Source organism: Hemiscyllium ocellatum, chromosome 21 (assembly GCF_020745735.1).
Source record: "Hemiscyllium ocellatum isolate sHemOce1 chromosome 21, sHemOce1.pat.X.cur, whole genome shotgun sequence".
In the NCBI taxonomy this organism is placed as follows: Eukaryota; Metazoa; Chordata; class Chondrichthyes; order Orectolobiformes; family Hemiscylliidae; genus Hemiscyllium; species Hemiscyllium ocellatum.
In genome coordinates, this window is record NC_083421.1 from 59,722,913 (window position 1) to 59,740,644 (window position 17,732).

A 17,732-nucleotide genomic window follows, 5' to 3' on the forward strand; every position below is an offset into this window, starting at 1 on the left:
AAGTCCTAGAAAACGGGATTAAAGTAGTTAGGTGGTTGTCTTTGACCACTGCAGACTCAACGGGCCAAACGGCCTTTTGTGCTGTGGCCCTCTATTACTATGTTCATCTGCCCTCCCCGTCTCTATACAACATGACCATAAGAATTTTGATCTTCTCTTGGATTTCTTTCCTTCTCCCATAATCTTCACTGGCTCCCTGATGCTCTGGCTTCTGTTTTTCTTTTCCCGTCACTCCGTATGTCTTTCAACTCTGACCTGCAAATGAATGAACCTGCATTTACATAGCACCTATCATAACCTCAGGCCCTTATTGCAAGTAGTGTCAATATGCAGAGGAATCTGGGTGTCCAGGTCCATAGATCACTGAAGGTTGTAACGCAGGTTGATAATGAAGTAAAAAAGGCTTATGTCATGCTTGCCTTCACTGTGTATAGTTTTGTTCACCACACGACTAGAAAGATGTGGATGCTTTGGAAAGATCCAGAAAAGGTTTCCAAGAAGTTGCCTGATATGAGGGATTTCAACTATGAAGGTTGGATAGACTGGGTTTGTTTTCACTGGAACATAGTAGGTTGAGGGGCGACTTGAAAGAAGTTTAAGATTGTGAATGGCATGGATAGAGTGGAAAGTTTGAGGCTTTTACACAGGATGGAGGTGTAAATCAGTAGGGGATACAGGTTCAGAATGCAGGGTAGGGTGTGGAGTTTAAAAAAGATGAGAGGCAAGTTTTATTTTTACACAAAGGGTGAATGCCTGGAATGCGCTGCCAGAGGTGATGGAAGCAGACAAAATAGCAGTATTCAAGATGCACCTGGATGATTACATGAACAGGAAGGAAATAGAGAGATATGGATCCTGTAAGTGAAGGTAGTTTTTGCATGGAAGAGCAAAATATGGCAGCACAAACTTGGTTGCAACACAGGAAATGTTGCAACTTTGAAATGCAGCAGCCAATTTGCACTTAGCAGGTTCCTAACAGCAATAAGTTAATGCTTTTCAGTGATACTGGCTGAGGAATATTAGGCAAAACATCAAGGAAACATCTTACCACTCTCCATTGAATAGCACAATGGGATCTCATCTATTCACCCAAGTAACTAACTAGGTCAACCATGATGTTCAACTTCCTCAGCACTGCACTGAGGCAAAATTTTTCTTTCAGTGTGGTAACCTCAAATTCAATTAAGACATTTTCACGGTCTGTTGGGAGCAGCAATCTCAGGATTTTCCCATTAAAGAGAGAGAGATTTAGGGGTAATGAAGCAGAGTCAAAGAAATGTACAATTATCCAAAACTTTGATATTTAGGAATACTATTAATAAGTGCTCCATACTGGGATGACTATAAACACTGGAACTCAATAGTTGACAAGGTGCACTTTTGTATGTCATTTACATAAATGATTTAGGGGATAATATCAAAGGCACGGTTAGTAAGTTTGCAGATGACACCAAAATTGGTGCCATGGCAATAAGTGACGGTTATCAAAGACTGCAATGAGATCTTGATCAATTGTGTCAATGAAGAGTGGCAGATGGAAGTTAATTTGGATAAATGAGGGGTATTATATTTGGTAAGACAAACGAGGGTAGGATTTATACAGTTAAATGTAGGGTCTTTGGTAGTGTTGCAGAACAGAGACACTTATGGGTTCATGTGCATAACTCTTTGCAGTTTGTGATATATATAAATATATAGGGTGATTAAGGTAGCAGTTAGCATGCTTCCTTTTATTGCTCAGACCTTTTCAGCATGAGTTGGGACAAACAGGAGGGGGTTTAAGAGGGATATGGGCCAAACGCTGGCAAATGGGATTAGGCCAGATTGGGATGTCTAGTCAGCATGGACGAGTTGGACTGTAAGGTCTGTTTCTATACCATATGACTATTACCAAACAATGATTAAAAATATATTTTTTTTTGAAAGACACTTGGAAGAGTCACTCTCTCAGCACCACTCCCACATCTTTTGACAAACTAAAGCTCAATGTCTCAATGACTACCACTCAATGGCCCTAACTTCGATAGTCATGAAGTGCTTTGAAATGCTGGTCATGGCATTAATCAACTCCAGCCTCCCCACAACTCGACCCACTCGAATTTGCCTATCAAACCAACAGATGCACGTCAGATGCCAAATGACTTGCCCTTCAATCCTCCCAAAATATCTTGACACCAAGAACAGCTACGTAAGAATCCTACTCACTGAAGGCTGAACTGAAGTCAACACTATTATCCCCTCAAGACTGATTACTAAACTTAGTGATCTCAGACCAAGACCACACTCTGCAACTGGATCCTCAGTTTCCTAACCCACAGGCCACAATCAGTGAATGATTGGGGATAATATTTCATCCTCACTAACGCTCAACACTGCAGCCCCCCAGGGTGCGTACTCAGCCCCCTACTGTACTCACTGTATATCCAGCACTGCGTCGCCAAATACCAGACTAATGCCATCTACAAGTTCGTTGATGACACCACCATAGTCAATTGAATCTCAGACGGCGACGAAAGACTACAGATGGGAGGTGGCAGACTTGGAAAAATGGTGCACTGAGAACAACCTCGCTCTCAGTGCTGGCAAAACCAAGGAACTCATTATTGACTTTTGGCAGGATGTTATTCATGCCCCCCATGCATTAAAAGCACAGAGGAGGAACTAGTGGAGAGTGTCAAGCTTCTGGGAGTGGTCATCCATAACAAGCTTTCTTGGGCTCTTCATGTGGACGCACTGATTACAAAGGCCCAACAATGTCTCTTCTTCCTCAGGCAGCTGAGAAAATTTGGCACAACGGCAAATACCTTTGCCAACTTTTATAGGTGCGCCATCAAGAGCATTCTGTCTGGATGCATCACTACTTGGTATGGCAACTGTACCCTTCAAGATCATAGACGGTTACAGAGAGTGGTGAACTTGGCCCGGACAATCATAAAAGACCGACTGCTCATCTACAGAATCCAGCTACCAGGTCCACTGTCGAGAAAAGGCCGCCAGCATTCTCAAAGACCCATCCCACCCTGGCAATGCTTTTCTACAACCTCTACCATCGGGGAGAAGGTACAGAACCCTGAATACATGCACCAGCTGTTTCCAAAACAGTTTCTACTCTACTGTTGTTAGAATACTGGATGGCCTCTTAGCAATCACCTATACCTGTGTTTTTGTTTTGCCGCTGTTTACTTATTATTTACTTAACTATGCTACTTAACTGTGATCTGCCTGTATTGCTCGCAAGACAAAGCGGCCTCGATAAGAGTCGAGTCGATTCAATTCAATCTGAAAACAAAATCAAACCAACACTCATTGGAGTTTTCCTTAATGAACCAGTGTTTATTTGGATAACAACTTGCATGGAGAGCTGTATTCATTTTAGCTCTGGAACAGGACATTAGCACCATGTCTAAGATCTATTTACATATGCCCATGTGAAGCAAATACAATGGAGCCATTAGTGCTGGTTGATTCCATACAGCCCACAGGTCAGCGGATGCTCGAGAGGATGGTGTCCGCTAAGCACTGATTTGGCGTCTTCAGGTGACTCTTTATTCTACAAATGAGCTGTTGAAAAGTTAATTCACTGAATCTGCTTTGGCAAATCGTTTTAGATAGTTCAACATCCACATTTAATACGTTATGCATTAAGGAATGTGTCTAATAACCTCCCCTGTTTATTTGGTTCAGCTTTGTAACCAGGGCTCAAAAATCAACAAATCAAACTTGTCCAAACATTGAGATATTGGGATCAAAAAGATTCTGAGCGATTAAAAAAAGGACCATAAATACCCAAAATTTCTCTCATCCAGAAATGAAGGTATTAATGTGGACATTCTGTTTATCAGGCCATTCCTTTTTGCAAGTAAGAATAAACTGAACCATTTTCATATATCAAAATGATAAGGTAGTGAAGAGCAAACAAACAATGTCCATGTGAAATTTAGTTTTCTCCATCTGGACATTTGAAGGAGTTTATCAGAAACAATACACAGATTACAGGATAATCATTGAATAATGCACAGGGTTTCCCTTTTCCTCAAATTCAGAAAATTATTTCTGAAGCCTCAACTTTAGAGGATTTCAAGTCTCTCCTTAGTCTTGAAGGCCTCCTCAACAGCATGGTCAATTGGTCTCAAATGAAAATGTGCTAGACTATGATGGTCGACCAGTTGATATCATATTTGACAGTCACACCTTTTGGAAATCTTACAGTCAAACATTGATAGCTGGGTTCAAATCACAAGGTGGCTCAAGATGCTGACGCTAACATTGGAAATGTCAAAACAAAAAGTAGGTTAGCCTGCTTACATGAAGGAATATTTTCAGCTTCACATAAATCTCAGTGCAAATTCTGAATGAGCCACTCTCAATGGAATCTCTTAAATAGGGCAAGAATATTCTAAGTTAAAAATCACACAACACCAGGTTATAGTCCAACAGGTTTAATTGGAAGCACGCTAGCTCTGAAAGAGAGCAGCTCATTCAGAATTTGCACTGAGATTTGTGGGAAACTGGAAAAACAATGCTGGCGAAACTCAGCAGGTTTGGCAGCATCTGTGGAGAGACAAACAGTGTTAACATGGAGACTTGTATGACATTTCTTTGTGCTGAGTTTTGCCAGCACTGTTTTTATTTATTTTTGTTATTAACCCATGGGAGCATGTCAAAATTGCTCTAAGTTGGCATGTACAGACAAGGTTATGGGCCAATACAGTGGGATCTTCTGTATGAACTCATTTAGAAAATCCTGCTGCCTTTGTAGGAGTTAGACAGGAGTGAAGTTTAAACTGGATGAGAATTTCAATATCCAATTAGTCTAAGAGGATTTTCTGCTACAGTCAAAACACACTGATGCAGACAAACATTGCACCAGTTGAACTTCCAAAGTGAGAATCATGATTCAGCAATTGAAGCAACCAGTGTATTGCTACATAGTTAAACAATTCAAAAAATAAAGCTGCTCGATGCTAAAGAAATTTGAGTTTATACCATTGTGAATTGGACATTCATGTCTTTGCCAATGTAATGATCGCTAATCTTTCTCTCATCGCTGAAAACTCTTTTTAATGGTTACTAAATAGTGTCAGAAATCAGCCTTCTGACAAATCTATTTGCCACACAAAAACTAGCTCTTTAGCCATTTCATGACATGTACAACGCAGACTCCAGTCATACAAAATAGTTTATTTTCTAAACAAAACTTGGTTTCTAGCTTTGCAAATGGTGATCATTAAATGGAAATCGTACATGACAAGCTTCCAGCAAAGTGACATGTGGGACTTTTTAAACTTTGCCTCAAACAAAGTGGATGGGGAAATGGAATAAAACCAATCCTTTCGCTAGCATGGAGCTAAGTAAAGTCAGAAGTCACATGACACCAGATTATAAGTCCAACAAGTTCATTTGAAATCACAAGCTTTCAGAGTGCTGCTCCTTCATCAGGTGAATTCACCTGGACTATAACCTGGTGTTGTGCGATTTCTGACTTTATCAACCCAGTCCAACACCAGCACCTCACATCATGGCTAAATAAAGTGGCCCCATGTGGTTTGCATGAATGTTTGTGAATATTGCAAATATTTGGAAGTGAACATCAATAAACAGACTTTGAAATAAATACAAAAAATAGTTAATTTTGCTAAAATTGGTCATACTGGCAATAGTTCAGGCTGTACAATTAAATGAAGGAGGAATTAATAAAGCTATTCATGCCATTTATTTCACTTTATTTATGCACTTAACAGCTCTGCATTACTTATGAAGCAATAATGAACCCCATCATGTTAAGTGTACAATTGTGAGAATAATTTAAGTTTGTAATTTGCAGTTGTTACACAAGATAAAGATTACAGCAGATTAATCCCATCTTTACAAATTGTGTCAATGCAACACATTATAACACTGAATCAGCAGTTCAGCCAATGCAAGAGATTCACATTCCATTTTACAACTAGAGTAGCAAAATTGGATCATATTGAAACCTTAGCGACAGGGCAGCATTTTATATAGGCCTTTAGGCATAGATAACAGGTTTGGTAAAAATTAGTCATACACTCTGATTAAGTTTCAAAACTCAGAAGGGAACTATATAAAAGCAATTAGTTAAAGGAAGTATCCTGCGAAGGAGAGATTAAGGATATGGGGCATCAACACTAACAATTCTCAATTTTCTGCAATATGGAAAAGATCTAGCCTCTTCACATGCCTTGTTCCATGGACAAGGTAAACCTTCAACCTCGGAATATTCTTCATCTCTCAGGGTGTGACAATGCCATTACTTGCAAACATTCCTGCAAGCACACTACAAATGTAATCCACCAAATAGGGTAGTATGTCACGATCTATCTAAAATAAGACCGATCAATACCCATCCATTAGGGAAAATGGATCACCTATCCTTGGTCCTGATAAGGTACACAACACACTGAGCATTTGGACCATGGGAAAAGGAGGTTGCTGTTCAGTCACTCGAACCACTGTCACTTAATCAGACTATGGCTGATCTGTACCTCAGCTCCACATGCCCAGTTATGTGCCATCCACCTCACCTTCACCTAAAGTAATTCAACTGATCTCAGTCTTGAACAAAGAAATCACCGACCTAACATTTGCATCTGGATTTCCAGATTTCCTTTATCCTGAATGGAAACATATCATTCCAGAGCTGCAATTTTAAAAGATGTGTCACCATGTTCTGGATTCCAGAAGAAACTTTCCTGTACTTACACCACTGAATCTCTTTAAACAGCTCAACTAAGTTTGCGAATTGAATGCTTTCAATCTGGGCAACTGGACAACCAAGACTTTTGGTAGTACTTTTTAAGAACAAAAATTCCGGAGAGTATTCAGTTATAAAAATAATTTGCACAATGTTTTTTTCTTACAAATATTTTTAAACCTATCGGCAATAAAAACAAGACTTTGCACAAAGGAACTTGACAGTAGGAAATTACTCCTTAGATACTGCACCAAAATGTATAAATCTGGCTGTAGACGAAGGCAAAATACACCAGCCTGAAAGTATATGACACACCTGTTCAACTGCATAGACACCAAGTATATTACAGCTGTGAATATTGTGCAGCTTTCATAGAACCATAGAAATATTAACACAGGAGGCAGCAAAATAACCCACTGTTGATACTGAGACCATTCTGTTGGGTACCACTCTTTGCTGTATATTCTCAGAAAAGGGGAAAGGACCATTTTAAAAAGATAACACAGCTAGTGTGCATCAACATCTTTCCCTCCCTTCTCTACACCAAACTGCCACACAGATATAACTTCAGGGGGAATAAAAATCAACACTTGAAGTTTTGTACCAGTCAATTGGCTCCTGTACCTCTTAGGTTAGCTTGATTTCAAGTCTAAGTATTTTCTTCTCTGTGAAATTGTCTAACGTTTTACAAACTTCCACTATTCTAACATATTACCAGTCTTGCACATTCATATCTCTTTTACGGTGCCTACATCTTAAAAATTCCTAAAAACTGTTGTGAATCAATGCTGGAAAATTTTCACTGCTATTAATTAATTTACATCTCAAAAATATGCATTGTGAGCAATGCCCAGAACAATCTACTACTGGTAACCAACAGGGCCAAATGTTGTGGATTTACAATTTCTTCAACCCCTCTGGGCACCACACCCCTACCCCAGAACTCATTAAACAAAAAAAAAGTGCTCTTTATTTTCATCACAAGTAAATATGTAATATCTCATACATGCAAAACACGTGCATGTGCATATGAGTGACAGAAAACAAACATTACACCCCAATACAGGGGATACTACTCTAATCTTTCAAACCATGGAACTGACTTTTCAACTATCTACATAGGACAGTTGAAAAATATTTCATTCAGTTTATAAATTCACTTCCAAAAGCAAATAGCTTTAAATGTTATTTCAAGGGAATCTACGAAATCATGCATCTCTCTGTGAAGTGGAGTGGTGAGGGGTAAGGAGGGTGGAAAGAAAAAAAAGAGATGGTAGCCTATGGAAAATAATTTGAAAATTAAACTGGTTTCTGCAATAATCGATTTCAACACGTCGAAATGCAAAGATTGGCTTACAACTTGGTGGATCGGGAGTGGTGGCAAGACAAAGGTCACTGGAGTTGGCCAAGCAGCTCACCACTTACTGTTTTTAATCTGAAGTTCAATATCCCTCTAGCATTCTCTTCCTTTGCAGATTCAGACAGGCTGATAAACCTATGTACAAACATTTACAGTCCACACCCAGCAAAGCCACCATCCATTCACTAAGCACCCCCTCCCATTATCTTCTTTGACCGTCTCTACAAGTGGAAAGATTTGTTTTTTGTTCCATTCCGAGAATGCACAAAGTGGACAATAACTTCCATACGACAAAACAAGGCTAATGTCAACCAAAACTTCAGATCCCAAACTGGCAAAGTACAACTTACAAATTCCCCAAATATTCAAATTAATAAGTTACTGAAGCCATTTTAACAGATTGTTAATATAAACACTGGACCTAGAGATTTTTTGTTCAGTTAAATATCTAAACTGTACTTTATTGCATAAACAGAAATATCACTTGCTTGTGATCAGGGACCTCGGTTTTATCAGAAAAAGTGGCAGGAAGCTGGACAGATCAGGATCTGCAGACAGAACAAGTCCAAAACTTGACACAGCGTGGCAAAGGTAGAACCAGTAGTAGTTGATAATGTAGAATGTAATGTACAATTTTTGTCCTGGGGTGTGGGCACTAAGCATCATTTACCATAAGTAAGGTGCAACAATTTTTAACACAGGACTATGAACAGAATAGCGCACCTCAATTCAACTGAAATACTTTGACTGATCGACCGCTGACCAGATTAAGCCACGTAAAACAAAAGATCAAACTCAAAAAGATATAAACCAATGTCAGGACTTCCAGCTAAGGAGAAAGAAGAGAGTGATAATACTCTATTTTCACCAAGGGCTCATCCAAGGAAAAATGAATATTTTGCCCATAATTAAACATTTCACACATTTGATGAGTTATTGGAGGAACTGGTGCCACATGAGGTTTCAGTCCACATTGGAGACAATTGTTTAAATGCTGTCAAATTCAGAATTATTGCTGTAATGCTCATAACTGCTAGAATTTAGCAAACCAATTTGAAAATTGAAAGTTGTTTAAAGTGAATCACCTAAAGCAAGTAACACAGCAAGATAGGAACTTAATGCATGTATCAGCTAAGTAAACGAACTAAGAAGCGACTAAAAAACCTAAGACATGTTTAATTAAGTTAGTTTGTCAGACGAAAAGGTGATACAGACCTTTGAGCTGCTTCGCTAATCAATAACATCAGACTGACCTTCTTCTTATTCAACTCTATCTTCTTGCTCTATCCCCTCATGTAGCAGAAATTTTCAGTGATTTACAATCCTGAGTGAATAAATTTCTCATCTCGGTTCTACACTGCCATCTTTGGAATTCTCTACCGCAGTGAGCTGTAGATGCTTAGTTGTTGAACATGGCTAAGGCAGACTTCAATAGATTTTTTTAGATACTGATAAAGTTAAGCGATTTGGGACAGCATAGGAAGGTAGCATTTGCATGTTCAATCATGATCAGATATATCCTGCTGTTTCTTTATATTTATACTCAGAGACAGAAATCTTAACTTTTTTTTAATGGAATGTGGTGGTTGACTATAGTTTTCTATTCTTGTAACTTGGTGTGGTCCCTTTCTCTCGATCACATGACATCCTTAAGCTGAATGAGTACACCAAAACGTATGCGCCTGGGGATTAATCAGAGGCTGCTGCAACTCCTCCATTAGGCAAGATTTTGAAGATGCAAACGGAGGATTTTTCCTCCAATGCAGAACTTCAATCTTTGGCACATAATTAAAAATGCGTATTGGAATGCCAATGACAGAGCAAATTATAATGACAAGCACCCCCTTTGGGAACTAGTGCTCTTTCCCTGGTCATCTGCGTTAACTCTTACATGTTAGAAAAAAATTAAAAATTAAGAACAAGTTCAATTCCAATGATAAAGTGATACTCAAAACCTGCCTGACCCCACAAATTGGGAAATGATGCACAGGATGGGACAGCATAATGAGCTCAAGAATAGCAAAACAAAAATATTTACATGTGCCAAGATCAATAACCTGCTGCATAGATTACGTCAGAAAACAACAGCATTGACCAGTGTACCCAGCTGACATAGCCAAACTGCTACCAGAACCACTGGGAGAAATTCTCTCTCCAAAAAAAACCATCCTGTGAACTTCATTTAACACTCAGGCTTAAGATCATGATGCATGTACATCATTGCGATATTGTAGGCCCAAATCACTAGTGGAGTTAAGATATACAAATAACAGACCTGCTTGGTGTGTTTTATGCATACACATAGGACAAACAAATGTAGACTCTACTTAAAGGAAATACAGTCAGACTTATCCAAGTACAGCATTAGTGTATCCACAGCGCTCTCTGATATGCATGGCATTATGCAACACACTTCTTTTTGTCACCATACTTTTAGTCAGAAAGAAATAAAATAGCTTAAAAAAAATTTCTACAGTTAAATTACAAAGTGCTCACATAGATTCATCACAGGTGCAAACATTGCAGTGCTCATGTCCTTGATCTCAGGATCACAGCCTGTAAAACAAAGATGTTCATCCTTAATTGGTTTCATTGTTGATGTTGATTAAACAACTGCATCAGCAATTCTGTGATCACCTTAATTTTATATTTTAATCAAATTTACTTTTTTTTTTACACAAACTTCTTGACCTAGGGTGTGCTCAGAACTGGAACTTCCAGTCACAGTGAGTAAGAAGGCGAGGTAAATAACAAGGGTCATAAAAGGTAGCAAGATATTTAGGAAGCAGGAAGGGATAGGCTACACAGATAAAGCTAGATGTACATCAGCAAAATTCTGCAGATCCATAATAAAAATTCAAAATGCTGTAAATAGATAGCAGCATCTGGCTTTAACTGGAACTGAGAATTCTAAGACAAAAGATGCAAATGTCTGCACAGCACTATAATGCTTCCTTGACCCAAAAGAACTGAAACATTATCATCCAGCTGAGGTATAAATTGCTTCTCTCTTCACAAGTACTGCCCAATTAGCTAAGTATTTACAGGCTCTTTCTGCTTTGATCTCAAGTTTAGGTAAAATCATATATGAGCAGACTCATAGTATTAACAATGGTACAAACCAGTTGGGAGAAAGATGGTGGCATGTAGCCATGTCACTGGACAAGTAATCCAGAGACCCAAGTTAATAATAGGGCCAAGAGTTCAAAGTTGCCACAGCAGTTAGAGGAATTAAAGTTAAATAAAATTTGGAATTGAAAGATTGCTTCAGTAATGGTGACCAGGCATCATGAAACCACCACTAGTTCATGTGAAGGGCACTGCTCGTCACAGGCCACTCGGGTGTTTTCCTACTTTTCCAAAAAAAAACACCACTAGTATAAAAAAAGCCTAATGGCTTCATCATCCTTAAGTGGTCTGGTCTTTAAGTGATTGCCCTGGTGGTTGATTCTTAGCTGGCCTTTGAAGTGGCCTAGCAAGTCTCACAATTCAAAGACAATGAGGGATGAGAAACAAATGCTGGCCTTGCCGGCAAGGCCCTAATCCCATGAAATGATTAAAAAAATGGTCTGTTTCTGTGCTACAAATTCTAAGCCAAAAGGGGACAATTGGTATCCATGCTTTTGCCAATACTGCTGTGACAGTGGAGGTGTGTATGAAATAATTCTCGTTCTTATTTTCTCACTTCAAGTGTTTTTGGAGAAATATGACAATTCTACAGATCAGGGATGTAAGGTACTGGCACATAAACATGACATCTCCCATGCTTGGAATTGTTGGGCTCCAGCCCAACACTGGATGACGACCAAAAGATTAGAGAAAGTTTCTGGCACAGAATGTCAGGGCTGTTAAGACTTGGTGTGAATTCAATATCAACATTGAGAAAATCAACAAGAACTGCTTTCTTTGTCTCTAAACCTCATTAAACTATTGCTTTCATGGTTGGTTTCCCATTTTTCATTATCTTGCATTATTTCATCCAAAACACAAATATCCATATCCTAATTCACATTAAGTTCTGAGTTTGTTGATCCATATCAGCTCCTCGGTCAGCAACACCTCAATTTTAAAATGCATATCTGCCTTTCAAAATCCTTCACAACATTATTTGGGTGGCACGGTGGCTCAGTGGTTAGCACTGCTGCCCCACAGCACCAGGGTCCCAAGCTCGATTCCAGCCTTGGGCAACTGTCTGTGTGGAGTTTGCACATTTTCCGTGTCTGCCTAGGTTTCCTTCGGGTGCTCCAGTTTCCTCCCACAGTCCAAAGATGTGCGGGTCAGGTGACTTGGCCATGCTAAATTGCCCTAGGTTGGATGCATTACTCAGAGGGAAATGGGCCTGGGTGGGTTACTCTTCTGAGGGTCAGTGTGGACTTGTTGGGCTGAAAGGCCTGTTTCCACACTGTAGAGAATCTAATCTAATCACCTTCCCTTATACGATCCTTCATATTACCAATTCAGCTTCTTATGTCTCAATAGTTCTTGCTTCTAATCATTCCACTGCTGGTGGCTGTGCCCTGAGATGTCCAGCTACAAACCCTGGAATTCTCTAAGCAAGCCCATTTTCCCTCGCCTTTAAATTGCTCCTTAACATCTATGCCTTTTGCCAGATTCCCTGTCCTAATATTTACTGGTGTTTTGTTTTATTATGATCTTCCAAAGCAACTCAGGACTTTTCACTACATTAAAGGCACTATGTAAATGCAAACTGTTGGTGACATTATGTATTCTTTGGAACAAAAGTTTTCTAAACTTTGTACAACGGTTGCATCTAAGCAGAGAATGTAGGAATAGAAGTAGATAATATAGCACATCAAACCTCTCCACTAGTCAGTTAGATCATGACTGATCTGTAACTTGACTCTATTTAGAGCTTTGCTTCCTGCTATTCAGAAAGTACCTTTCAATCAATTGTTTTGGCAGATCTAGGGTCACATGGCTCGGGTTTCGGCTTCTATTTTCCGTTCTCCCTGTGGACTATCCAAGTCAGCCTGAACAACATTCTGTCGCATGGCAATTTCTGGTCCACCACCATAAATTGTGAACAGATAGTTCCATGTTTCCTCTGATATCTGACCGTAATCTGCACCTACGATAAAACCAAAGAAAACAAAGACAAGCAAGGATTTAGCAGGAGAACCTTGTTCAATACCACAGGTTTTACCTGTCACCAGTTTTGGTTTCCAGTCCCATGTGCATGATTACTCCTTTTCCAAAACGCACTTATTTAGAGATAAGAAAATTATGCCAGTTGATTCGATATCCTGCTTTGGAACATTTTAACAGTTGTTATTCTCTGACTATATAGAATCTAAAACTACACAGATCCATACCTTGTTTAAGTTGGACATGGCCACCCTTAATAATTGCAATTTTGCTGTTGTCTATTGGACCTGGAGGCTCTGGAAGAAGCAAAGAAAACAGGCGAGATTTTTGTAGCAGTTTCCAGACAAATAGATTTCAGTTTTTCTCACTTCTAGAAGAATATATTGTGAAAGCAATAAGAACAAAGTCCAGTTCAGAAAAGGTCATTCAGACCATCAGATCCACTAAATCCAGAATTCACATATGACTGTAGTATTATGAAGTCCATCCCTCCCATCCATTAACACAACTCTTCAAGAATCCTTAAATATTCCTCACTTTCAAAAATAAATAAAAAAGGCAATCTTACAATATTTTTATTGTGATTATAACTAATTCAACATTTAGTGACATGGAATTATAAGCTATTTATGCCCACTATTGAAACATCATGGGACTACTTGACTGGCTGATTACTATAATCTGTCAGCAACATTATCAACGTTATATCAAGACAACCAGGATGGCAACAGACAAAACTTTAACTTCTGACTTCAGTACTGACCAGAATGCCGACAGTAAACATCATTTTAGTGGTCTACTCTTCCAGTTAACTGCAAGAATTAATACCCTATGTAATGTCAGTAAGGTTGGTCAGATTATTCTGTAGAAATGTAATGAAACCAGTCAAGTGTCCAATGTGCTCCAAATTCATAAGTAAGCCAAGCACTGTATTTAAAATTGCAATAAGCAGAGATTTAGTCTGTAATTATTAGCAGGAAGTTTCTTTTGGACTCCAGGACTTGTTGGCAAGAGCCAGAGGTAAGTGGGTAGTTGTTAGCTATAAAGAGATCCAGATAAAACATAACTTAATTTTTTTGGATCCCAACGTCCATGCAATAATTGGACTTTCACTGCATTTAAATTTCCAGAGGAAAAAGAATGTTACGTTTGAACTTCAAATTTATTAATTCATTAGTTACATACCACTGAAATTCAGAGAGAAAAAAAAAATCCTATTTCTAAAGGAATATGCCATCTATTGTTTCTTACCATTATCCTTGCCTTTAACGAAACCTTCCCACTCTCGGAACCACTGCATACTTATGCAATAAATAACACTGGGAGATTCCTCAGCCTGGAATGCTTTGTTTAGCTGGAATGAAAATAACAAGTAGAGGTGTTAAAGAACTTTGTTTACTAACCACTGTCAGTTTTTTTGAGGATATTTTGTTTGTACAAGCTAATGGAGTCAAGCATTTTGATACTGACAGAACAGAGACATCTTTTTTCAATTTTTCTCTTCTCAAGGCATCTCACACCATTCTCCAATCCACAAATACAAGCAACTTTATGTTCGACCAATACTGCTTTCGATCAAGCTGCAGATGATTTGGGACCTGGTCCTATGTGTTCCTTCTGCCAAATGCAGTGAAGATGTTTGGATGCTGGGGAGACAGGAGCCAGTTTATTTACAGTCTCCATCATTCCTTAGAGATCACTTGATAAGACCATATATTAAATATCTATGGGGTTAGAAACCTGCCCTCCAAGTTTCCATAGTCCTGAATGGTGACAACCTCTGCTTCCCTCAGGTTTCCGAAAAACGATCTTGAGAAAGGATTTTTGTTTTAAGAAGCTTCTTGTAAAAAGGACAGAACCAGCTGGCATGTTTTCCTCAACTCAACCCTGCATTTCAGTTACCCAACTGTCTAACCAATGAAGTACAAACCCTGAGAAATTAACCAGTTAAATCCATACATCGTTCTAGGGTTCTGTAGGTTCTGAGGAAGAGCTGTAGATTGGGTCTAATTGGTTAGTTCTCTCAGAGAATCCGCGTACAGGCACACTGGCTAAATGTTATACTGTTCCATTATTCCATGTATCATATTTCTAGACTTATGCTCCTCTGTTGGTTAAATTCCCTACTTCGCCACGATAATTCAGTCTCACTAATTTCAAGGATCACGAGTACCTGAGGAAGAAAACATATAGCCCCAGCAAAGGAACCATGGAAATTAGAAAGGTGGAAGAGGAGCAAGCAAACATAGTACACTTTCATTTCACCTTGAATCAATTATACAGAGCCACAGCGATGAAATCTTGACTAAGTACATATTTATCTTTGTTCTTCCAAGATAAAAAGTGGCATCAAATACAGAGCAATAACCACTTCTGTTGGATCACCTGGGCTTTGGTGCAGATTTCATGTTTCTCTCTTTATTCTTTTGAATCTGTCGCACTTTTTAGAAACCTACCTAAGACCAGGACACAATGTTTCAACATTGGATAACATCAGCTGTATTCCATGAAATGACACATGCAGCTATGCCTAATTGGACAAAGGTTAAAAATCATCAATTTTTTCAGTTCTACCACTACTAGGTTGAGACCTGCAATCCCAAGAATGGTACTAATTTGGATTGGAGATCAACCATGGCTCTGATAAAAGATCTTTAAGGCAGAACAAAGAACTCTGAAAATCAATTTTTCAGTAAACATGAATAACCTGCTCTTTCTTAACAGTCAGCTTGAAAGCTACAAAAAGACTTACTGTTAAGTGACGTACTCGAAAATGTACTACTTTTGCTGTAATTCAATTCACATACTAATGCTAAAATCTTTTTTAATCCATTAGCCTGTTGGTACAGCAATTTCAAAAGTCAAGGAAGTTAAAATTCCATTGAATTTCTTTAATTGCAAACTCTTAACCTCCACTGTGCCCCTGGCAGGGACATTTGCATGGCTGGAAAAGAAGAATCAGTGAAACCTACTCAGATGATGCCCCAGCTCCACAGCAAGAGTGACATGGCTGGAAGGTTGAATGCAGCTGGTCTGCTTTGGCATAATACACTGTGAGAGACAGTGTACAGTACAGGTCTATTTCTTATTATACAAGATCAGAAAGAGTATTTAGCAACTGCCCCTTCATTGGCACTGGGTAAAAAGCCTGAAGCTCCCTCCCTGATGGCACCAGCATCAGATGAACCGCAAATGTTCATGGCGGCAGCTCATCAATCTCTTAATAGGCAATTAGAGATGTAAAACAAAAGGTAATCTTGCCAGTGACACCCACAACCATGAAAGAATTGCAAAACTGGTGCCTCACATCCAGATTTAACTTTAATGAAAGTTACTTAAACATTCAGTAACAATTATGAAATTCAGGTAAAAATCGAACTCTCTCCCCCACCCCCCCACCCCTCCTTTAGGATGATACACTGTGGTCTGACCTTTATAAAAGTGTCAACTTCCATTTTCCTCCTTTTAGCAATTGCCTCAATTTCTACTTGGCAAATGGAACAGATGTATAAATGGTTCACAGCAGGGCCACCTCCAAACCTGCCACAATCACAAGACAAGAATAATGAAATACACAACATTGCCAACATTGTTTGATGATTGCAAACGTTGCCAAATTTATTTAGCCTGCTCCTTTAGTTTGTTAGCCTGGACGACTCTAGTCTTGTTAATCACAATTCTCCAATCTCTCTACTAAGCCCTCAACACCCATCTTTGCAAAATAAGTATCTGTTGTTTTAAATGACCTAAACTGAATCAACTTTTAAGATCTATTGAGATACTGCATTCAACATCAGCACATCCTGCTGTGTGAATAATATTTTCCAGGCTTCTCCATGAATCAAGGCATTTCTACTTCAAAATATTTCACAAAGGGTAGATATGGGAATTATGTCTCCCCATCAATTTATTGTCATTATTTTCAACACTACAGCAGGCTGTGCTGATGTTGAATGCAGTATCTCAATAGACCATAATCAATTTTCACTTCTATGCAATACAATCAAGGTGTATCTAGTCTCTTACCATGGCAGAATCACATTATCCAAGAGATCAGCTTGGTAAACGGTCACTGGACTTTGCTTATGGCCAATACATTCACACCAAGGGAGGATGACCAAAATTCACAATACTCCAAATCAGTGTATCATGTTTGACAACTAGATCATGAAAACAATAGATTCATAACGCTTCTGTTTGAGCGCTGGATGGCTTCTGTTCAAGCTGCCCAAAAGCAGCACATTAGAGACAAAGGTGTTAACCTTTTGATGACATGTATTCAATTTGTACTTGACCAAGTAATAAAATTGCTGTTGCAAATAAAAATCAAATATCATCAGCACAACTGATTTAAAAAAACGTAAGTTAAGAAAAATAGCATTTTAAAAACAGTCCATTTTTATTTTCAGGAAACTTTATACTCACCTGTTGTACAAATACTCCCATACATTTTGAGGCAGAATCACCACTAGATCATCAATGTAGTGGTACTTATTTGGTGGAATGCCTGTTAAAAAATAAAAGTTACTGCTTACCTATTCATTGTCATTT

The 17,732-nt window shown here is 38.7% G+C and overlaps 1 protein-coding gene across 3 annotated transcripts in view; it reads right to left on the reverse strand.

Annotated features, from left to right (window-relative positions):
- Window positions 1–3,332: 3,332 nt before the first annotated feature.
- The window catches only part of usp20 (ubiquitin specific peptidase 20), a 67,489-nt gene continuing 53,089 nt past the window's right edge, over window positions 3,333–17,732 (reverse strand). Inside the window, exons 20-26 of one of the 3 annotated variants that reach the window (XR_009645826.1) lie at window positions 17,607–17,688; window positions 16,613–16,721; window positions 14,433–14,535; window positions 13,409–13,477; window positions 12,976–13,164; window positions 10,572–10,631; window positions 3,333–3,561 (exon numbers count right to left, since the gene is read on the reverse strand). Coding sequence is in view for 1 of the 3 variants with exons in the window: in XM_060841550.1 (XP_060697533.1) it covers window positions 13,007–13,164; window positions 13,409–13,477; window positions 14,433–14,535; window positions 16,613–16,721; window positions 17,607–17,688 (521 nt within the window). In the remaining 2 variants the exon portion in view is untranslated. Of the gene's footprint in view, window positions 10,632–12,975; window positions 13,165–13,408; window positions 13,478–14,432; window positions 14,536–16,612; window positions 16,722–17,606; window positions 17,689–17,732 lie in introns of all 3 variants that reach the window. The other 2 variants (XR_009645825.1, XM_060841550.1) reach the window with 2 other exon arrangements.